General features: G+C 38.0%; 1 protein-coding gene across 2 annotated transcripts; it reads right to left on the minus strand.

Annotated features, from left to right (window-relative positions):
- Positions 1–1360: 1360 nt before the first annotated feature.
- C5H12orf4 (chromosome 5 C12orf4 homolog) lies at positions 1361–23829 on the minus strand. Of its 2 annotated transcripts, none has more exons than XM_037388376.1 (14): positions 23717–23829; positions 22219–22413; positions 21812–21957; positions 20287–20468; positions 18558–18657; positions 18345–18466; positions 16038–16144; positions 15109–15306; positions 11588–11695; positions 10387–10455; positions 8621–8823; positions 3822–3879; positions 2552–2619; positions 1361–1611 (listed from the first exon to the last, which is right to left on the minus strand). In XM_037388376.1, exons 2-14 carry the CDS (start codon positions 22394–22396, stop codon positions 1519–1521), a joined length of 1632 nt encoding a protein of 543 aa, XP_037244273.1. In that variant the 5' UTR covers positions 22397–22413; positions 23717–23829; the 3' UTR covers positions 1361–1518. The 2 variants fall into 2 exon arrangements, with proteins under 2 accessions (XP_037244273.1, XP_037244274.1); XM_037388377.1 differs by lacking the exon at positions 23717–23829 and adding an exon at positions 23291–23308.
- Between the last annotated feature and the right edge of the window lie 56 nt (positions 23830–23885).

Genomic DNA, 23885 nt, shown 5'->3' on the forward strand with positions numbered 1-23885 from the left:
TGTATGTTAAATCAATCTGTGCATAAAGCTCGGTCAAGTTGACCCACTGTCTAAAGCTGTTATGAACGAAGTGACTTCTAACCAAGGGAGTCAGCCTTGGGAATGATGAGGAACAAAGAACAGGGAGCGAAAAGACGACCATTAAGTTACACAGAAAGAAGCCTTCAAGCGAGGAAAGTTCTGGCTGTAAGAGGAGACAAGCTGATAAACTGTCACAATCCACTGATGCCAATAGCAAATTAGTTGAAAATAGGGGAAAGATAATTGTGGCAATGGAAGATCTCAACCTCTGACTCAAATAGGCCCCCCAAAAGAGGGCACGACCCCACCTAGAGAACATGCATAGCTAGTAACGAACTTCAGCAGTGCTATCTGAGGATGCATAATAATTTGCATTGGAAGTGAGAAACTTTAACCCAACCCGTGTATGCCAATGAATACACAACATACTACGAAGTATAAAAAGCGAGCAAAGGAGGGGAGAAGTTAGGGAAGACTCCATCGTAGCTTCTGGGATCAGCTGGCAGGCTGAACCTGCCTTCTACCCCGTAGGGCCACCTACTGGGTAAGAACTTCAGCCTCTGACTAGCACACGCTAGCTGTTGTTAGGTGTATCGTTCTAAGCTTGTTTTGCAATCAGTGTATTATCACCAGCAATCTTCAAAACTTACTCTGCCACCAATACGTATTTTGCATAATAAAAAATCTTCATTTCAAATCTCCAGCTGAAGTTCATTTTGTACAAGTCTCTGGAGGTTTGAGTCATTGTTGTAAGGGATTTGACTGAGTGACGCTGTCAGCGGGGGTCCCTGAATAGGTTGGTCACATCCCCTCCGATACAGCGGGCTGTCACAGCGCAGGCAGCGGGCAGGCTGGGCAGGCACAAGGGTCTCATCTCTCCTGGGAAATGGACAGGCTGATCTAACATAAAGGGTTTGAGGGAACCCCCCTTCTTAACATAACTTCTGTGATTTACAAAACATAGCACGTAAAATGCTTGTTTCATGTCTTTGATTTTGTAACAGTAAAATGAGGCAGTAATACATTTTATTGTGCAGTCACCGTGACAAATTACATCAGTTATGCTAAGGAGACACCTGACATCGTTCTTTTTTCTTTTTTTTAAATGTCACTGAACAAATTAATAAAGTATGTTTTAAACTCAACAACCTAAAGACCACGCAGAAGATCCTACTCCTACCATAAGCTCTTATTCCTACTACACAAGAATCACCTATATTTCTGTAGATAACATACGATAAGTTATATTTGAATGTCTTTCAGATACAGGTGAGGAATTCAATATTAATACTGTGCTGAAACAAAGCAAAAGGCAAAAAATCAACTGCTAATACCCAAGTACAGACAGCATTTATCTTTTATTAGGGTGACATGATTCTTGAAACTGCAACAAATAGCACTTCAGGGTCATCATCCCTCAGAAGAGAGACATTCCAGTCCAGAATCTCTGTAATCGCATGCTTTGTCAACAGGATACGTCTCACTGCTGCACATAATTCAGTGCTTAGAGGTAAGAGTCAATGTAGAGGATACTCTGAAGATTTGTGGAAGCATATTACTGAGCTGGTAAAACATTTCCTCAGAAATTGTCTGGGAAAAAAAAAAAGAAAGAATTAGAAAAAATACCCCAGTAAGCTTTGGCTTTTTGCTGTAGTTGGGAAGAATTAAGTGTCTCTCAGCTCTTGACAGTTAAGAGAACTGCTGTTTTCTCAGAAGTTCACAAGGATTGTTTTCAAACTATGTGTTCTAATTCAATCAAGAGACTGACCTAAAAATACTGTTTGTGTCCTATGTGATGTCTCCGTTTCCAGTAATTGATTATTTCTGCCTAGCATACGCAGGACAGTGCTGTTTCTTATCTATAGGACTCCTACTCTCTGAATTCCAGGATTAGATTCAACTTCAGCACTTATTCTTGGCTTCCTCCTTGCCCAGCAGTTAACATGTATTTCTTGATAAAGTAGTGATTTCTCTCCTAAAATAACTCTGATTTTTATATTATTTCCAGTACTGTTTTTTAAAACAAAGAAAACTTAGTGCTGGCCACCTTTGGCAAACTGCCTGTTTCTGAAGATTAGCTAGAACTCCAAATTAAATCATTTTGGAATCTTAATTACAATTAACTTCAAATTTCTGGAGTCATTAATGACTCTGTGGAAGCATGACTGAACTCAGCGCATTGCAACCTTCCAAGTTGCTGGACAATATGATTACTAAATGCCTAAACTTATGTAATGCAAGGTTAGCCCACCTCTTCAGAGTAAATAATAGTAAAAAATTATCTTTTTCAAAGGTGATGTATTCACCGTTTGTAAAGGTGAACCTCCCAGTTTGAAATGTTAGCATCCTCAGAAGATACTACAGGACATCAAAAAATATAAACCCCTCATTCCTGTTTTATAGGCAAGGAACCAAAACTACAGTAATTTAAGCTTACACAAAAAGAGCAGGGCATAGCAAAGAAACAAAAACTAGATCTGCTGACATTTAACTTCAAGTTAAATGTCTGCTGGAACAAGGTTTAACCTACCTGTGGTACCAAGAATTGTACAGTCCGAGAAATTCCTCCATCCCACGAGGCCATCTCCATCATGAAACCTAAAAACCAGCATTCATACTGTATGCATTACCAATGCAATCTTCCCTGTCAATGACACTGTTAGCAAGCAGTGAGGGAGCTTTCACGTACAATTAGGATTTTAACTGCTGTAACTAGGGATATCGTTAATCACATTTAAATCAGATTTGGCCAATGTCCTGGCTGAAATCTGCTTCAACTGGAAAATCTAATGAGGTGTTACAGAGAAAATCAATATACCCTTGAAGAGCAGAATAACCAGTGCTAGCCAGCAAAAGTGAGAGGTTTCTCTAAATATACGTGTTATGAGTTCTTTCAATGGCCTGCTTTCATTGAGAAACAGCTCTTTCCTTTAGCTCTGATGTACTCATTAATGTGGATGTGGTCACAAGTCTGTTGCCAAAAGTACGCTGACAATCTGGCAGCAAAAGAAACTACCTGGACCTACTTATGTGGCAAAAGCTCAGCGCTCGTTTGTTGCTCAAGTTATGATATGGCATTTTTATGCTAGCATATCCTTACAAATGAACTAAATGCGTGTCCACGGAACATGCAGCAAATAAAGATACTCAGAAAAATATTTGTTTAATGAAAGTGGCTACATGGATGATATTCCATCGTGAATTAATAAAGGTCACAATAGAAAGAGGTTCCTCAAGTGGGTGGTAGGAAAACTTAACATTACTGACATTTTAAAAACTCTAAATGACTGGTTCAAGTATTTGAGTGCAGCACAGAAGAATGCGGTAAGTAATAACACCACTTGGAAAGACAGAAAACCAAGATGAGTCATGAGGACTTTCCAGCAAAGAGATTAATTAGTGTATAAAGTAGTCTTGGAAAAATGCAGGGAGTCTCTTTGTCTGAAAAAATAAAACTAAAAAGACGACACTGGAAATTATACTGCAGAGAACCACCAGCTCTTGCCTTCCTTCAGAGACTGCTCAAGGCAGCAGTAAGGGCTTTTCCTTCTACTGTCTACATTGTAAAGATCTTTTAGAATAGAGACTAAAAATGTTTCGAAGTGTCTGAGCCTATTTCCTGGTTAACAGTTAACTAATGATAGTTAGCAATTTTAAAGAGAAAATGTAAGTGTATGTTTTAAACAAACAACACCTTATTGAAAAACACCTTTTTAAGAAAATACACAACCTAAGCCAAGGCTGGATGTCACCACATGTAACACAAACCGCCCCCCTAGCTGAAGCACCCACTAACATACCTTTGACACACTTGAACACAAGTTCCGCCCTCTTCAGGCACCACGGGATGGTCATTTCCTAAAAATTAATAAATGAAGACTCAATGCCCAATGATCTAACCAAGAGCAGCAATAGGGAAGTTACTAAAAATAATACATTTCTGCCACAGAACCCCATTTTCCAAGCAGGTATTCAAGCAACATTACAGGCCATAAAAAGGGATTCAGTTTTCCAGACTACTCTAGGCAGGTAGTATATACCCTATAGGTGACCCTAAAAGCATGCCACTGCTTATTGGTAGGACAGCCCACTGTCAGAACAATCTACAAATTTTTAAGCTGCGATATTGAATAAAAATACTGTTGACAATCTTACAACTGTCATTGGAAACAGGGTTATTAAATTCCCCTACGGAGCTACAGAAAAATGTATAATGTCCAACAGATAACTGTCAGATTCACGCTTCAGCTAGCCAAAGAGGAATCATCGGTTACTGCTGGGAAGTGCGGCCAGGAGCCTAACTGTTCTTGGTGATTCTAAGTTTTATTGACATACTCACTGCCTGCCCGTGGGGCAGGGACACCTTCCACTAGACCAGGTTTCTCAAAGCTTCACCCAACCTGGCCTTGAACACTTCCAGGGATGGGGCACCCACAGCTTCTCGGGGCAACATGTGCCAGTGCCTCACCATCCCCACAGAAAAGAATTTCTTCCGATTATCTAATCTAAGTCTACTCTCTCTCAGTTTAAATAGTACCTATTTGTTCTGATGTACTCTCCAACATGAAAATCAGCACCTTCTGGTCTGAATGCAGGAATATAGATGTGGAAACAAATTTATCCATTCTATGTACCTTCTCAAATTTAAGCTTTAGATAATTTTCTATTCAGTAAAGCCAGCCTTTTTTTTGCAGCACCAAACACCGTACAATCTGTCAGTATCAAAGAGCTTAATTTCAGGACTCAAAATAGTTATTTGAGAAACAAGGTTATCTAAGCATGCTAATTGATAACACTGCAACAGTGCATTGAACATGGCTGCATTAAACAACTACTGAAAGCCAAAAGTTCCTACTTAGGTGGGAGTATCTCCTGCCATCCCGAAAATGTGTAACAACTTAAAAACAGAAAACAGCGTAAGTTAAAAATATCTTTTCAGAAAACTGTCTTTCATTATGTAAATCACTACCATCAATAGACACTGCTTTTAGGGTATACAATACATTAATCTGAACAATGCTGGACATATTTTTTTTTTTCATTTCTAAGCTTTCTGGAAGAATTTATCTACTTATGTGTGCTTTCTGTCACAAGTAACGTAGGCATATATTGGTAGCTTTGATCACTGTTTTGGCTTAGGCAAAAACCAAACATCTAAAAAGGTCCTGTTGCTCTGAAGGCAACTCAGGAGTACCTTACGTAATCAATAAAGGGAACTAAGCCTTAAAAGGATTAAACCAGCAGGATATGACACCATTCCTTGGGCTATTTCAGAGGAACATAGATGTTAAATCTTGCGGGCACACAGGGAAATAACAGGTTGGATCCAGAATGTCACTCCATGCAAGCCACAAGAACTGAAAATGACACAGTAATGTTTCAATTCTAATCCATGTTTGAAAATGTAAGTTCTCATGATTTTGCCATGTTATTTGGATTTTTCTCTACATGCAAACTAAGAAACAGTTGTGGAAACGATGAAGTATTTGTTAAGTACCGATTGAAATTACAGTGCAGGAGACAGGATAAAAACAAACAAACACCCCATCTCCTATAATGGGTTTTGTTTAATAGTATTCAAGTAAAGATACACCTTGGACTTCTGGTTTTATTCACCAGCACAGACCACATCCCAGCTACTTTTTAGGATGCAAGTACTTGTTGTCAAATTAAGATTTCTTCTGCTTATTTAATTAAAAAAAAAAAAAGAGGGGGTCAGCATCACTGATCAGAAAAATGTGTTGCAAACCTCTTCATTCAAACAAATTTGTGACAGACTCACTACATGGGACTGCTGCTTTTATAAAGCTAAAGACTTATGCCTTTGCATAACCATGTCATAACCAAGTAATGTAAACAAAATCCATAAATGTCTCATAAGACAAAGATTTCAAACCAAATTTCAATGTTAATTTTAATAAATTAACAATCAGCAAGATGTTTACTCAAAGCATATCTATGCAAACCCTAAACACTGTATGAGCAGCTATATATTTAAAAGGTGGGAAATTCAGACAAGAAATATTTGAGGTTAACACACCCACCAATAACCTCTCTATATACATAAATAGTGTTCATAAATATTTGTTACACGGCTTATACTCCCTTAATTTCTACTTTTTTCCCAAACATTTTTCTCTTAACTTATGGTAATAGATACAGCTGACTGAGATCCCTGAAAAGTAACATTTTTCTCAGTGTAGCTGAGCAGACGGCAGCAACGGCTTCTGTGCTGAAACTACCAAAAAATTGTGCCAGCTCTAACATTTTCAGTTATGCCATGCTACTGGAGCCATTCTGTTCCCCAGTTTATATTAGATCCAGAACAGTGATCAGACAGTAATGCCTCAGTTGTCCTGAATTTGGACAAACCCAGTTTCTTTCCTTCGTTTAACTTAACAATAAAAGCAGAGAAATGTAATCTATTTTTGTTGTTCTCATCGTAAGAAAAACTAAAGAAAACAGACTAAAGAAAACTAAGGAATGAAATGTAATAGCTTCATTGAGATAATACACTCGTTACTTCTGTGAGGTTATAAACACCACGCTTCCATCTATAGGAAGGAGAAAAACTTTGGGAAAAGCACAGAGAAAACTCACGATGGATACCCGTCACATTGAAGCATGCAAACATCTCTGCAGCTGTGCTCCTGGTTAACCACTTTACAAAACTGTTTTTATGTAGGTGGTAAATGTGTATTCAAAACTGGGTCTGCAGAAGGCACCAAGTTCAAGTTAACTTTCAGAAATCTGTTATTCACTTTTCCGTCAACAACATTACATATTTTTGTGTTTGAAATGAGGTCAGCCAGCTGCAAAGCACTGTAATACACAATGCTGCTAATGCAATTCACACAACAGAGTTTTGGCCAAACATACACTTATCGTACAGGTCACTTTCTGCTTACTCTACAGAGACGTGAAATTTAATATAAAAGGTAAACTGTTTTACTAGGACCTTTTAAGAATCCAGTGCTAGACAAGAAGGTAATTCTTCAGCTTCACACATCCAAGCAACAACACACTCAAAAGCATGTGAACACCTGGTCTTGTGTTTTATTTGTATTTTAAATTACAGATAAGCAAATGAAAGCTAAAACTAGCAAGGTATAAAGAAAAGAGAAAAAAAAAAAAGGAGAAAAAGAATATAGTCAAATGGCAACTTAAGGAAAAAAAAAGGTCAATAAATTTATGAAACACAGTAACTGAGTCACTGGGTCCCACGAGTAATCCAGGCTGCTGTCCTGCAAGCTGGTTACTTGCATTTGTGCCCCAAAAAAGGTCTTGATACCAGAAATGAAAAATTTCAGAACTAACATCATCTGTTCCTAAAAGTCTACTTTTATGTATGGAACTATATCCTTTAGGAGCTTAATTAGTGGACACTTAAGTTTTGCATTGCTTGCACTTTCACAATAATAGACTCCGATCTTGTAAAAGATCTGGAACTGCGTTCCAATCAAATTCTGTTATTAAAAAGTCACTGTTAGAGGTAATCCACTGGCGAGCTTTTATCTTGCTCTAAGTCAGGCATTTTCAAAGGAGGAAAGGCAGCACTGAAATTTACAAGTGAAAAATCAAAGGGTTATTTAAAAATCTCCTCACAACAGACTACAGTTATCCATGCAAAGGTATTGGTAATATCATTATCTTATTTTTATCCCCCCCCCCCCCCCCTTTTTTTTTTTTTAAGTTTATAGACTTTTCACCTCCTAAGGAGGTGAGGCATATGGCTGTACTACCTGTCCACTGCTTCTCTCCCTTCCTTCCCATCCCCTTTCTTCTCTGCTAGTATCTTGTGAGCCAGATGTGATAGAGGAAAGAGGTTTTCAGTGGTATTACATTAGTGTGCACTGTGAAAAGTTACAGTTGAGTAAGAGGCAAGCGCTACATTAGTGTCCCACCGAAAAAGAGAATACAAAAGCTCAGCACAATAAGTAAAGCACACTTGTATCTACAAAGAGCCTCAGCAATATGCTGCTTCTTGCCTAGTCGGTATTTGGGGGGCTTAGGGAGGAAACAGGGATAGGAATTAAGGATGCAGTTGATTAGGCAATGAAGGAGACAGTTCACAGCAAAAGGTGGAATTTGGGTGCTGCTGCGTAGGGCTGAGAAGGTAAAGAGTAGTGTTCGGGGATACAGAACTCCCAGCCAAGCTTTGCTAGTTCTGCTGCTCATAAAACTTACTGTTAAGGTTTTCTAGCTAGCAACAATTAGTTGGGGTTCTAGTATCACTATCACATCAGTGACTCTGAAGTCTTAGTTTCTAAGAAAGAGCTGCTGCCAGAGACTTCCAGGCATGCGGTCCCATCTTTCATTAATACTGGTACAATTGAGCTGGATCAAGGAAGTGTCCAAAATGAGGGGCAGGAATAAAAAAAACTGAAGTGATTCAGCTGGCTGAAATGTTTTTAACTGGTTTAGTTCCTTAATTTGGGTCACCATATAGATATGAGGGCCAGCACAATGATGTGGCAGGAGTATGTGACTGGGATAAACTGTCCTATTTGGCCTAAACCAGCATGAAACACCCTTTGAGAAAATCTCTTTTGTTGCATCCTAGAAGATAAAAACAAACCAAATCTTTACATTTACTTACTTCTGACATATCATGCACCAGTAGCAGAGGAATACTAATGGTAGTAATGTCGTGTGTGCAGCAAACTTTGAGAATGTTTCTCAGTCCCATGATTGCAGGATCCCGAGCAGTTACGTTACCAGATCTTACGTTATCATCCACACAGAGGTGAAAAGCAACATGAATTTCAGAGAGATTTGAATGGCGCGTGATGTAGAATTCTCCTACACAGCAACATAAACCAAGAAGGCAAGTTATCATGGTAGTGACCTGTACTGAAATACAATTTGTTAGGTTATGTAAGGATAGGGTCAGTTAAGACAAAGGCAAATACAAATATACAACAGAGATCAGAACACATACATAAGGAGATAAAAAAAGTTAGAAACCAACTGATCTAAAATCTCTTGGAATATCATTGTTTTACATTCATCTTACACTCGCTTCCCTGCTTTGATGGGTTTCACTGGCATCAGGGACACCTGGTGTAATAAGACATAACAGTGCCAGTACAGGCGGATATGATCTATATATAGCATGAAACAAAAACAAACAGAGAGGAGGTGTAATACTCAAAATATATAATGTAAGCACTGAATTGCAGACAGATGTGGGAGGCGGAAATAGCAAAAATGGATGGGTTAAAATAAAGGATGCAAAAAGTCTGTGGAAAAAAGATAGTGGGTTACATAACAACTGAGATACGTACTGGAAGACTAACGTATCAATAAATTATTTTAAATTCTAATTATTAACAATGGCAAGATTAGTTACAGAGCTGTTTTCAAAAAAGTTACCCAAGACATCTTGGTGAGGGCATTTTTAGACTTTATATTCATTTATTAAAGGTAGAGAAAGAGTAAGGGGCAGCAAAATGCAGGTGTCTCCATCTCACCTTTCCACTGGAGATCAAAATTCTATACTAGAGTCAACAGAAAAGCCAGTATGCAATATCCCTACTGTTTCAGTGAACAGACAAACACCTTTCTTCAAACCCATTCTCACTGGTCGTTTAAGTTAAGATACTACCTTTGCACAAGGACAGCTGAAGAATAGATATATATGCTTTTCTGATGACTGCTAAGGAAATAGTAATGCCCAGCAATGATCATCTAACAGTAGCAATACACAAACCACTGCAGCAAGATTGACCTGGATTTATCTGTTAAGGACCTAAGCCGATTTATAATCCACTTATACTAACAAGATCTAAGACAGTCATGAAGGCAATTTTAAGAAGCCCTCTTATTCGGCCATGGGTTGTATGGATTTAACTCCTCCCCCCTACAACTGTGTATTAGTCTTCAAATTCCACAGAAACTTTCCTTACTGAAAATCACAATACATACAGAAGATAATTCCTCTTTGAGGGGGACAGATTTGTACATTCTCAAAGTTAAAAAAAAAACTTCTAAAACGCTTCATTGTATCACAACAGTGATATATATATAATTATTTTCAAAAACAATATTAGTTGCTAGTATTTCAGTTTCACCTTTTCCCCAAGATGCTCAGAGATTTTTTTTTCATCTTCAAATTCTGAAAAGAAATTTTAGGCATAGAGAAGTGATTTGCCCCAAGCCACATGATGCGGTGGCAAAGCTGGGAATAGAAACCAGATGTCCTGACACCCAGTTCCCTGCCTTAGCCACAAGAACATCCTTCTCCTCTGATTGAGGTCAACTCAGGTTTAGTTTATGATTTATATTCTGACTTCAGAGCTAAAAATGTGCATCTATAAAACACAACTTGCTTTAAGAAGAGGGGGAAAATGCAACAGAACTCACCTGGCAAAATATTTGACTGGTTTCGTTCAATATTCTTCAGTTTCTCTTCATTTCCACTACTTTTGTTTTCTGTATATAAATACACAGCACATATATTAAATACACTGTCTGTTAATTGTGCTTTGGCATGGAACTTCGATATTCTGAGATGCTATCTGGCTTGAATTTTTACCATGAAGTCCCCAAAAAGCAGAGGGATGCACAGGAATTGTTTTTGCTGTCTTTAATAGACACTGAACCAAATTCTATCTCAAAGCAGTAACTTTCTTAAATCATCCTACGATACCTCTTCATTTGGATAAAACACAACATTCTCAGATGTAATACTAAACTTTCCAAATTGCCCCCACAACAATGTAGAACCTTCCCATTGCTTTTTAAATAACGCAACTATTTTAAACACATTTGTTCCTAGTATTACAAGAAAAATTTTAGAGATTTACATGTCAACAGTATAAAACCAGCTTTCAGTTACTTCCTCAAGACTACAGCAATATGCAGGTTCCTAAGAAAACTTGTTTTTCTATGTACTCTTATGAATCTATTCACGTTACTGAGGTATTTAAATCACATAAGTAGTTCTCTGCAAGGAAAACAAAGTTTCATGATGTACAAGTACAACCTTAACACCATGTGGTCAGAAAATTTCACAGCCATTGGTAAATATAAATGCAAAGTAAACCATTCAGAAGGATTTGGTTAGCACTAAAAAGCATCACATTTAGTCAATTTATTATTCAGTCTTTAGTGTTCACTTTTAAAGGAAGGGAAAGAGTCATAACTCCTTTCCTGCAATTTTTAAAGCTTTACTCTTTTATTTCTATTTAAATGTAAAGTCAGATAAAGTCTATGTTGCTACAGGCAGTTTAAACTGCAGAGGAAAGCACAATAGCCCTATACACTTCCCATGCTGTGACAGTGTGATCAGAACCTAAGGACTCAGAATTTAATTTTTTTTTTTTTTGTAAAGTTACACCTGTTATAGCAGCAAAAACATCATGTGAACATGCTGTCCATGAGGAGAGAATTTCATGCAGATTTCTCAGTATATCAATAATCTTGATCCTTCCATTTTATAGGTCAGGTAACTGAAGAAGAGTGAAATCAACTTGCCCATAACCATAAACATTCAGCTGACCACTATTCTATTTCAAGGAAAGTAATTTTGGTTGTCACTAACCACAATGTCTTTTTGACTTACTGCTACGCTGTGCTCTGGCCTTAAGTACAACCTTCTGGACAATTTCAAGCTGTTCTTGAATTCCAGGAAAATGGAAGTCTGTGCATTCTTGGCAAACAGTTGCAAAATCTAGGAAAAAATATAAGATTAAAATCCATGTTGAAAGGCTGTGGTTAGGAACATGACATAATTCTGCTCTACTGTTCAAGCAAAGCCAGTTACAAAGGCACCCCCACCCCCCCAAACCAGATAAAGCCCTGCTATACTCCTCTTTAAATTCTAAAATAATTACAGCAGAGCCAAAACAGTTTTTGAAATAAATTAATTGCTTGGGGAAGAAAAAACCCAAACCTTGAGTGTTGCTGCTTTTCAAACAAAACCACCCAGACCAAAAAATTCCCACCAAAATAAGAGCAATAATATATGAACATTAAAATGCAATTGTGCTTTACAAATGCTGCCTTATTACTAACAGTTCTTCAATCTGTGATATTTTATTAAGATATACATAACAGACACTTCCAACAGCAACAACAGCATTCCAGTTTGTTTTGAAAAATGAGAGCTATTAACGAAAATCATAAATAGCGTATCTCAAAAGCTGGAATTACAGTTGTTTCCTTTTAGTTCCCAAGACACAGATCTGAAAGTTAAAGAAAAGTGTCATCAGCTGAAGAGAGCTGCAAGTTCCTTTTGCTGATAAGTATTACGTCAGACTTGGAAATATTATACTGATAATCAGGATCATAACATACTGCCTCTGAGATTGGTGTTCTAAGCTTCTTATCCTAATGTCCAGCCGTTTCTCCAAGCAAGTCAATGGGAGCCAAAACAAGCTATTAGCAATGAGCTGGACTATACTAAACAATTGCTACTTACTTCCTGCTTTGAGGTACCTGTTCTAATCCTCCTTACAGTTCTTAATGTATTCTGATTGCCTATCTGGAAAGCACCATATACTCCTGTGAACAGGCTGCAACTGGAACAGGCAGGGCAGAGAGAAAAATCTTAATGTATTTTATCTTTTTACATGCAGTCTCTTACCATAAAATCTATTTTCAAAAGGCTTTATTAAATTATGATGTCCAAAACCAAGGGAGGAAGAGGCTCATATTCCAGAAGATTGTATCTTCCGTGTGTATAGAGATAAAACAAGGTCACAAGACATTTTAATTGAAACTAACAACTGAAAAATCTCTGATATTTAAATTAAAATTAACGTTAGTTTTAGTTTATCATTTGAGTGTGCTACACCTACTCGAAACCTGAGCCACAGTAGCCCCACAAAGTCCTAATATTAAAGACTTGAGCTAGGCAATGCATAAATTATATAAACTATTTATCTAGCTTAGAAATTATAGTCTGAATTAAATTGGCATGTTGAAAGTTCACATGTAAATTCAACCTTCTGTTCAAGGCTGTTTTCTAGAGATGTGTCCAAATTAAATTTCAAAGGTATATTTTGATAGTTGCTTTTTACACGTTACAAGAAATACAGAAAACATCGTAGCCATGGTTTTCAATCTTGCAAATACCCGACAAACATCCTGAATTTTGAGACAAATTGAACCAAATGGGTAACAGATTTACCAAAGATGCAACCTCAAAACGTTTGCCAGACACAACAAAACTAACAAAGTACACTAAACAAAGCACATTCCTAGGCTTCCTCAGGCCAGAGCTAAACAAACAAGGTTAACCAAGTAAATTGCAGGACTTCATACCTCCATTCAGTGCTTGCTGAGTGATTGGTGTTGCTCAAAACAATGTAAAATGCTTGGATAAGTAGCACACTCACATGAAGTTAATTAATTCCAACCATCTTTGAAAATCTCACAGAGGTTTGAGGGAGCTTCTAGCCCATCACAAAATAAAGGTTATGATGTTTACATTTTTCCCCAGCTTTAAAACAGAAGCAGAAAATTGTGTCTGCACTTTTGCAACCCAGAAATTTGGACTGCACAAGCCACCAACACCCTACTTAAACAGCAGCATCAATTTATTATTTAAAGGTCTTCTGTATAGCAAATTTATGAACCTTTGAACCCCCTAGCATATTTATCTTTTTAAAGAGCCTTTTAGGAAGGAGAACTGGTTCCGATTAGTGCTCTTGCAACAAACAGCTCTTACAATTTAAGAGCAAAGTCTCCTCTCAAAGGTGTTTATTACTGCTCTTCTGTCAGAAGATACCACTGCCACCACAAAGTGGATTTAACGAAGTGTACCCAAATGTCAGTTGCCACCTATAGCAGTTTAGGGTCTCAGTACAACCAGACATTCACTGATGGTTTAAAGTAATACATCCAACTAATTACGTGAGAGGAACTGAGACATGGACACATTCATTTCTGCAACGTTTTTAAAAAGAACAGTGGTACAGAGAGCTGTGGAACGTGCCCACAGTGAAGTCTGTCAAGTTCCTTTGGAACTCAAAGAAATGAAAATTTATTGAGGATTATATTTTAGATTGTGATACAGTTCCTTATTTTCCCCTCTACTGTGGCTGCAAGATCTAACTGGTGTCTAGAACATGCAGTTTTGTGTTTAACGGTATTACTTCAATGTCTGTCTTATCACCTTTATCAAGACATAGCATAAAATAAATCTTCTATTTGTTATGAATTTAAATATTTAAGCAGAGAAAAAGCAACTTAAAATTAGTACAAGTGTGAAACAAAACTGTCAGAATTAAGCAGCTTGGAAACCATAAACAGCACAAATACAACTGCAGTTTTTACTGGTACACTTCCCTTTCCTTCTTGCTACAAGCCTCACTCCGCACTGTTTTCAGAGAACATCAACCCAAGTATTTTTTTTACAGTACACAAGAACAGTGACAAGTAATAGTGGCTCCAGTCAGAAAGACATTTCAAATGTAAATATTTTGGTATTAAACATCAAGAGGAAGGTGGAAAAGTCAATAACGTGGCCCAGAGAAAGCCTCAGTAACCAAAACTGGAATGAACACATTTCATTGGTTAACCTTGATACAAACCACCTTCATCATAGTGTCCCATTACTTAAAAGACATGCATTTACAATGGCTACTAATTAAGCTTTCCAGGAATAGGCAAGTAATATTCCTATTGTTCATTTTAAATTGAATTAATAGTGCTGCAGATACTTAAAGCACATGGTATTTTTATACATTTACTTATCGATTTAAAGTCTTAGCATATTTCATTTTCATCTTTGCAAATAGGTTTCAGCATGCTCATCTGACATTAAAGCGTTAGAAGCCCCTATAAAAAGCCAGTCTACGGCAAGGAAATCACCATTGAAGCGTTCACTCTAAACGTTCTTTACTCAAACACAAAACCTAGGAAAGAGATGAGAGAGATAACAGCATACCACAGCACAACACTGTCCCCCGTCCTTATCCATCTCTTTCTGCATTTGGACATGGTATTGTGAAAAGGTAACAAAACATTAGGGTCTTCAGTAAATTTTAATTATACAGGGAATATGTTTTTTTGAGAGAAGGCAGCAAGTAAAGTAACATTAGTTTTCACTGACACAATACACACTGTTAGAGGACTCACCTCTTTTGATGCCACTATATGAACTGATACGGTTGTCTACCAGTAAAACTAGGCCACAGAGAGAAGTTGAATAGAGAGACATTGCAGTTTGAAGTCTGTGAAGTTTTACTCCGCTTCGATGGCTGCGCTTATGTTTACAGAAATCCAACATATCCGCTCTCAGTAATCTCAAGTTATGCATAGTCTTCAACTGAGCTCCTGTATGGAATATAAAGGATTTTAATACATACAGTAAAAGAGGAAACTCAGGATTGTTAGTAAAACACAAGGATCAAAGTGCTCCCTTGTTTTGTGAAAATATCTAAGGGAAATATAATCAACAGTACTCAAAGAAAGTTCTTAGCCATATATTCAGTTTTACATACATATCAGTAATTTACAAAGTATGAGTAAAAATGAAGTATTTTCACATGCTGTCACAAAGCAAGGCTTATCTGTACCTGAAATGAGCCTTGATCCCTATTATAAGGCTACAGATGAAATACTAATGTAGTCAGAACAGACAGCACAAGAAGCCTCTATCGTATAAACAAAAAAACCCCAACCTGTAAGTATCTGTTTTTCTGTTAATTGATCATGGGAAATGAATTTAATACCCATGTTTTCTTACCAAACATAAGTTAAAATATGATTTTTAATTGCTACGCCTTCTGATGTTAGTGTGTTTTCTATACTAGTCACCTTGCTAGAGTGGACAAAAACTTGCCTCTAGAATGTTTTCCTTTATGTATATTTCAGGTAGCTAATACTGTTTGATACAGTTTACACACACTGTACTTCTCTTACAAACATAAAGAGCAAATACAAAACAGTTACAAATTGTATACACGATATACATTGACAGTTAAATACTGTAAATAATACATAGCTAAAATACATTATTTATTAGCATCCTTTATCATCTTTGGTTTTAGTGTCAGTTTACTTACCCAAGTGAATAGTAAAACTTTCTTCCAACAGCCTTTGCTCTTCATAAATTCTTCCATTTCCTTCTACAGATTCTCTCAGTTGGCTGGGCTGAACCTTAATTTCATCACTAAAATAATGAGAAATGTATTGAGAAGTTCATCCTAATTCTTTTCAAGACCAACAATATTGTGTGAAAACCGTCTAATGTTTTCTCAGCTGCTTTGTGGAAACCAAGAGACAACCTATTTGCATGAACTCCATTCATGGGAGGGTTTTCTGGCATGCAATACTCCAGGTGCAAACCAGTAGGAAGAATAGACCCCACTGTTAGATTTACATTAACTAGCTCATTTGCAAAGCATCCTGAGACTGAAAAATAAAAATAAATCACAGTACCTAGTTATAAGATAATAAGAACATAAGAATAAAAGGAAAAAAACCCACCTCTTCTCAGCCCATTTATAACAGCCAAACCCTTAATCATGAAGTGACCAGATAAAACATTTATTTTTTCTCTATACAAAATGGAAGGTTAAGAAAAGCTAAACGAAACATGCCACAGTGTTCAAACAAGCAGGAAGTATTTCAGACATCAGTTTTAATTTTTTTTTCCTAAACTAATCTATCTGGTATTAAGTAACATAAGTAATACTGTTTCTGTGACACAAAAGAACATGAACATCTCTCCTATTTGTTTCTGCATTAATTAAAAATTTATCTGTTTTCAAAGTGCCTCATCTTCAAGTGTTTTATAAATTTGCAAGCAATTCCACTAATTCCAAATGCCCAGTGGTGAGGCAGAACTGAGATACACCATTAATAAATATATATACACATCCCTAAGCAACTAGATGCATAAAGATGTATATAGACATAAAAGGGAGAGGTGTATGGAACACATTTTTCTATCTCTCTCAAGTTTCTAGTTGCCCTACTATAGGCTTCCCGTGCATTATTTTCAAACGTACTAGGGGCCTACAGTTTTCAGGACTCGACACAGAGATATCACGCTTTCTGCTACTGTATGTGAGTACAATGACTAAAATACTATCACTTCACATCTGTTATAAGCATCCAAAATTATGAAGCTTGACTCTGGACCTCTAGCAGTCCATTTCTTCTAGCTTTCAGCTCCAAGCAGCTTCATCTTGGTCTTATCACAGTAGAAGGCCAGCACATTGGAAGAGGTTCACAGTGGTAAGTATGAATAGCCTTTGTAACGTCACTACCTTTAAAGATTCGTGGAAAAAAACCTGACAAAGCTAACAAGAAAATTATGTAGAAAAATATTTTAGGATTTGGCTTAGAGCTTGAACAGACTGTCACTACTGCAGTAATCTTTTACCTGCTCACTAGGTTAGAAAGAGGCCAGTTTGCTTGTGAGCTATGCAGTCCTAGAACATTCTGGGATAAACCCAAGAACTGCAAAAGACTTCCAAAACAAATTTCCAGACAACAAAATTCTGAGGAAAGTAGTGAGAAATCTATACAGCATCATCTTCCAATATATTTCCCCTCCTCTCTCTCTTCCCTCATGTTCCACACATTCAGCTTCCTTCACCCAGAAGGAAATACTTAAGTGATTAAATACTTCATGCATTATGATCCATGCCTTTTCCCTCTTATCACTGGCATCCACTTTGTTCAAAGGTGTAGTTTCCCTTGAAATTCTTTACTGCATCCACCTAAATCTACTCAGACAGGCTCTTCTACTAATGTGAGGCATGAGAAAGCATCAGGTTTTACTTCTGTTTTCCTATTAGTAGCAAAGATGGTTACTAATGGTGAGGGATCTCCCCAAGTTACAAATTTTGATTTCCTTGCCGTTTCCTCAATCAGAAAGCTTTTCATTCAACTCTTACAAGCGTTCACACTAAAAATTGCCATTGCCATTTTTTAGCTGTCCAGCGATGCATACATGAAAAAAAACAAAAACAAACAAAAAAAAGAGGCTTGTTAATTCAAAACGTGTGATACTGTTACTATTTATCAAGCTACAATTATTCTACAGAACATCCTTAGGTAGCACCAGATAGCCTTGTGAAATAGTGTTAAAGCTAGGTATGGTAAATAAAGGCAAAATAGGAGGAAACCGTATTCAGCTCAACTTGTAGTTCAGTGCATTACAACACTTTCTGGTAAAGAAAGGCTGTAACATTAAACAATGAATAAATGCCTACAAGTAAACGGCTAAAAATAAAATATTTAATTATGATGGTTTATGTGCTGTGACTATCCTATTTAAATGGCTAATTTGAAATAAAGATTATATAAAAGCAAATCCTTTGAACTATGACAGACAGAAGCCTCTTGGTTTAATTAAATACCTGACTGAGCTGTTGTTGGGATTCTTTAGGTCCTGATGAAGCTTTATCACCCACTCCTGATATTCTTGCTTCTGGATAGCAGTTGACTGTTTTAATTCGTTGGTCCATTTGTTCTCCAAATCCTAAGAAAACATCAGTGATAGTTGAGTGTTTTGGGGTTTCTTTTTAAGACAATTATTTGTATGACATTCTAGTTCACTGAACTTAGTTTACCTGCTGAGATTCAAAATGCTGAGCTGCTAATGAATTTACATCTTGGTCTGTTAGCGATTTCCCTAGCTCCTGCATCACCTTATCCATTTCAGCTCCTTGTCTGAAAGAGAAGCAAATGCAACAAGGAACCTTTTCAAAAAAACTGGCAGAAGAATACCCATTAACATTGATACAGCTACCAACAGAATGATCCTTTATACCAGTCAGCAGGTCAACGCTCATCACAAGCAGAGATACAACTGAACACATAGCTGAAAGATATGTCATACATCACCTTGTCCATCTGCTCATTTTGGAATTGGAATTCATGCATTTAAAGCCTGCACTCACAGATACTCAAAAGATGGTATGACAGTACCTCCAGATGCTCTAATGTAGCACTTTGCTATCCTTATCATTAGGAGAGTTTCTGAAATGGACCTACTCAGTCCCTTGCCTTCATCCCACCAAAACCACAGTTGATGCAGACAGGTGAACACCAGGAAGTAGGATAAAACACATCTATTTTTAATAGTCAGATAAGCTTCCAGCTCAAACAACACTCAACAAGGGGACCTGGATCTGAAGTTAAAGGGCTGCCCTGCTATCATCAGTTCATCCAATACCCTGTCCCTCCTTAGCCTTCTTAATCCCTGGCTTCACTTACTCTTTCACACACATTCAGCCCTTTCTTCAGCAAGGAATCGATTTACCCTAACACAGACTTAGCAATGAGTATCCACAAAACAAATCTGAGGGGCAGGGATTCCAAGCCAACTCCTGTGTAAACAGAACACCACCTACGTTCATCTGGGATAGTCTCAGCTGCCACTGACCATATGGAGTTTCTCAATTATGACAAATAGATATGATAAATGCCACTGGAGTCAATACACAGCTATATCACAAAAGAGCTCTACATTACTGCTCTTGGGATTAAGTGCTCTTTCTTCTATATGCATACTTGAGAAGAGTCAATAAGCAGCAAAAATGTTTGCTAACATTATTGATAACATTTATCTACAAATTAGAAATACGTATGACTCAGTCTAGAAGAAACCATATAAGCAGGTACACACTGTATAACGTAAGCTTAAACACACACAATTCAAGAGAAATATTGCCACCTACATTGCTAAAACAGACCTACTCAGAACACTCAGGCACCTCACAAGCATCTATACTATATCTGTATTTGGGTGCATTCATTTTCCTTAGCCTAGTCACCCTAACAAAACAAAAAAAAAAAAAGGGGGGGTGCGGGGGTGGGAAAGAAAAACCTGCATTGTATGTGTTCCCTCTTGTGGAGAAAACAGCTACCTGCAACCATTCAATCAGTCGGAAGCACGTGATCCTGCAAAGGCTTTCCTAAACTGCAAATTCAACAGCTTCTGACTTAAGCTGGTTCAAGTCTTTTGCTCATCTTTTCATATACTTTATTTTCCAGATATCCCAAGCACTTTACGTTGCCACACCACTTGCAACGTCGACAGAATAACGGAAATCAAACCTTACAGTACTTTGATAACCTTGGGTTTTATTATTTTCAGTAACTGAGGAAATATAGGATAGCTGACTCTAACAATACAGACTAAGTATTAAACGACTTTAAAGAGGGAAACACAACTAAAATAGGTTTACACAGACAAATACAAGTTGTCACATGCTGTCCTATGAGTTGTATACACCCAGTGGCATGCACCAATATTTAGTAAGATAGAAAAAATAAAAAGAAAAAAAAAAGGAATACCTTTCCCGTAGTTTTTTCAGTTCCACATCTCTTTCACTTATTAATTCTGAGATGCTAACAAAATAATTGTGTTCCAGGTTTAACAGCATTTCAGAAGCTGGAGAATGTATCAGATCATGATAAACATCTGCAAAGTCTTCATCCCAGCTTGTTTCTTCAGGTTTTGCATATTCTAATGTTGTCTAAAAGTTACAAGAGACTTAAAAGCATATGGTACCTTTTAGGACATAGAAAGATCCCGTGCAACAGTGGGGCAAAACCAACTAAGCATGCACAACGTTCAACATACATTAATTATCTTTCCTAATTTGAGCTTTTTGTATTCTGCTTGAGCTTTAACATTTTCCCCCTTTTCATGCTTTTTTCTCTTTCAAAGCAACTAACAGCAGAAACATTAAGGTTCTGACTGCAATAAGGAACTACCAATTTTGAGCCATCACCAACCTGGAAAGAACAATAACATCTACAACAATATTTGTAATTGATGAATTTTAGATAGGGCCCAAAACACCAGCTGTGTAAACAAAAATGTTTTGCTAGAAAGCATGACTAAACTGATGTCACTAGAATTTGATAAACAGCACCAATTTAAGAAAAGCCATTTCTATTGAACAAAGAATGGCCCAAAGATGCTAGTTTTGCAAGCTCCTTTATACTGAAACACTCCTTACTTTTGCAATCATTTCCATCAGATTCAGTTGACGAACTGAGATTGTATCATTGAAGTGTAGACTGGAAACATCAAGAAATCATCTAATCCTAACCCTTGCACTCAGGCTAACCTGTTCACAGAAACTGCTAGCACAGAAGACTGCAAACTCTTTCGGTGTTTTATCATATGTCCATGCTCACCCAATACAGATTTTTTCCTTCTTAAAGGCTAAGCTAATTTCATTTTGTTAACATGCATTAACGTAGATGATTTGCTTCCAATTCTCTTTATAACAGATGTGTGCTCTGGAATTTTTCACAACATCCTTCTATATACCATGATAAGCAAATTCAATTCCTATAAACGTTTCCTCAGATGCTGCGGTTTCTGTCATTCTTTTTTTGTGTTCACTAGGACCCCTCCAGTCCTTTTGCATTCCTATATTTTGAAGAACACATGCAAAGCCTCATCACTGCTATAATAATGTAAAATAGTCACATGAACTTTGAAAATGAGCCAAAAAGTCTCTCCGAGGGGAGAGAGGGGTCTTCATTGCTATTACTGAGACTTAGAAGTAGCACTTTACTATCTCTTGCTTCGATTCCAATGCACTAACCCTCAAGTCTATTTTTGTTTTAATACCACTAGCTACATACCTCTCAATTATCTATCTTTTGACTCAAATTCAGGAAAAAACTTGACTGAGAACTTGTTAGATAAAGACTTAATGATCACTTTCAGATAGAAAGAATTGATCAGCAAAAGTGAATTTCAGTGTAATTTTTCATCTTCACAGATGCGATTCTGTCTGTACCTAAACACACACACTCACAAAGCAAGTCCTGAACATTAACTTTTCAGCCTTAATCTTACCTCTTTATAAGCTTTAGCCCAAGTATCTGCCAGCTGGTTTATGTCTACTTTTCCTGATTTCACTGCTTCCAGAGCCATTTCAGCTTCTCTGTCATAATCTTTTATAGTTTCCTCTTCTATGAACTTATTAAGAGATTGCTTCAGGTCTATTGTAACAAGAAGAGAATGGTCCATCAACAAAACATGTCAGTAGAAGCATCATTAATCATCTAGGAAACAGAACTGAAAAGCTTTTTACTTGGATGCCTTACTAGTACTGACAGTAATTTTATTTAACCTTTCTTCTGTTTTAAAAACAATTTATTAAAGACTGTTCTAATAAACACCTTCTTTTGGTTTCTTAAAACAGGTTGTAAGACACTTGTGGACATGGATATATGACACTAATTCAAGAAATCAATTCTTACCATTTTCTATAAAGCATGGCAGATTGTGCAGGAGCATTAGACGTCCATGCAAATGACTAATATTCTCTTGCACTGGGAATTTGAGAGGCACAGTAAGCACTAAATGTTGATTTCCAGCATTAAATTTGTACACATAGTCTCTCTCCCCAGTGCAGGTCTTTCCTTTATTAGGCTTCATCTTCTTGAGTTGATTTCCTGCATTGGAAATGAAAATAACATGAGTTACATTCTTGTAAAAACCTAAGTAAACAATGCTCACTAAAAACAATGTTGTTGATAGCTTCTGGCAAGAAAACTTAAACACTCAAATTTTTCATAGATACACTTCTCAATTTTGACTTCCAAATACCTATGTTGAGGCTGAAACATAAATACCAGTTTTCAAAACACTGAATGCTAAGCTATAATTGAGTGTATCCAATATATGAATTTGGATAATAACTCTTACAAATTAAAAGTCCTAAGCTTCCTGACTTAAAAGCAGAAACAGGACAGAAGGAATCCTCACTAAATAACAAACTTTAACTGACTCACTGTAACTGCTGCCATGCAGGTCTCAGAATCTGAAGTCCTTCACGGTGCCCTAGGATTTTATTTTGTCCTTTCTGCAGGTGGTAGACTTTGGGGGGGAGTGGAAGTTTGCAATCACTTTCAGAAAAAGCTTATTTTGGCACTTTGTAACCTGATTTAGGATTTGTCATTATTTTTTTAAATAGTCCCATTAGAAATAAGCCAAAAGAAAAGCAAAAGAACTGTCTACAGAATGAAAACACAGGAGGGGAGCACATACCCATATCAGTAATTTTTCTCTCGACTAGGGCTCCTCATCTCACTTAATTCCTCTTTTTTTGAGGATTACCTGCAAAGCTAGACATGTTACTCCAGCTGGATCTCCCCAGGGAAACCTCCCCAGTGCTAAAAGACACAGTCCAAACAGAAGAAGAGCAGAAACCTAAAGAAAAAAAGCATATTTCCTACAGCAAAAGTCATGGGACCAGTTTATAGTTTTTTGTGTGGTGTCTTTCTTTGTGAACAAACCTAAATCGCTTCACGCTAACAACAAAAATCTCACGGTCACCAGAGCGGTCTCCTGGCCCATCACCGAACGGGATTTCAACTTAGAGATGTGGCGAACGCCTCCCTGCTGCTGCCCGACAGAGCCAGGTGTAGCGGGGAGGACACGGGGGGCACCGGCCGCTGCCTCAGCCCGCGGCGCAGCCGAGCAGCCCCGTGCCCCTGCGGGGAGGGCCAAGCCCCCCGCCGAAACCGGCGTTCGCGGCCTCAGCTCCACCACAGGCTCAGCGCCGCCACACCGGCGGCCCAGGCCAAAGAAGGCAGACAGAGATGCGGCAGCAAAACCAGCGGTGGGCAGGAAAGGCCTGCAGGGTCCCCTGCGCCTCTATTCCCCCGGGAGGCGCCAAGCCCGCAGAACAAACGCAGGGCCCCCGGGGCCCGGAGCCGCTCCCCCATCGCGGCGCCGTCCTCCCGCTTCGCTCACCTGGGTCGCGGGCGGGCAGGTGAGGGGGCGCGGCGGGCAGCGGCACCGCTGCAGGGCGGGGAGGAGGGAGGTGGTTCCCGCTTCCCCGTTAGAGCCTTCACGTCCGGAGCCGCAGATTCGGCACCCGCCCGCCTTGTGGCGAATGTGCTGGGCCGCGCCCGGGGCGGAG

This window comes from Falco rusticolus, chromosome 5, assembly GCF_015220075.1.
Source record: "Falco rusticolus isolate bFalRus1 chromosome 5, bFalRus1.pri, whole genome shotgun sequence".
NCBI lineage: Eukaryota > Metazoa > Chordata > Aves > Falconiformes > Falconidae > Falco > Falco rusticolus.

What these genes read in the sequence shown, in the direction of transcription:
- C5H12orf4 (XM_037388376.1), bottom strand. Translation starts at nt 22,396, where the DNA reads ATGAAGCCTAATAAAGGAAAGACCTGCACTGGGGAGAGAGACTATGTG. An exon ending in GCCATGCTTTATAGAAAATG is followed by an intron (nt 21,958 to 22,218) that starts GTAAGAATTGAT and finishes TTGTTACAATAG; the next exon opens with ACCTGAAGCAATCTCTTAAT. An exon ending in CCAGTCAAATATTTTGCCAG is followed by an intron (nt 8,824 to 10,386) that starts GTGAGTTCTGTT and finishes GTTGCTGTGTAG; the next exon opens with GAGAATTCTACATCACGCGC.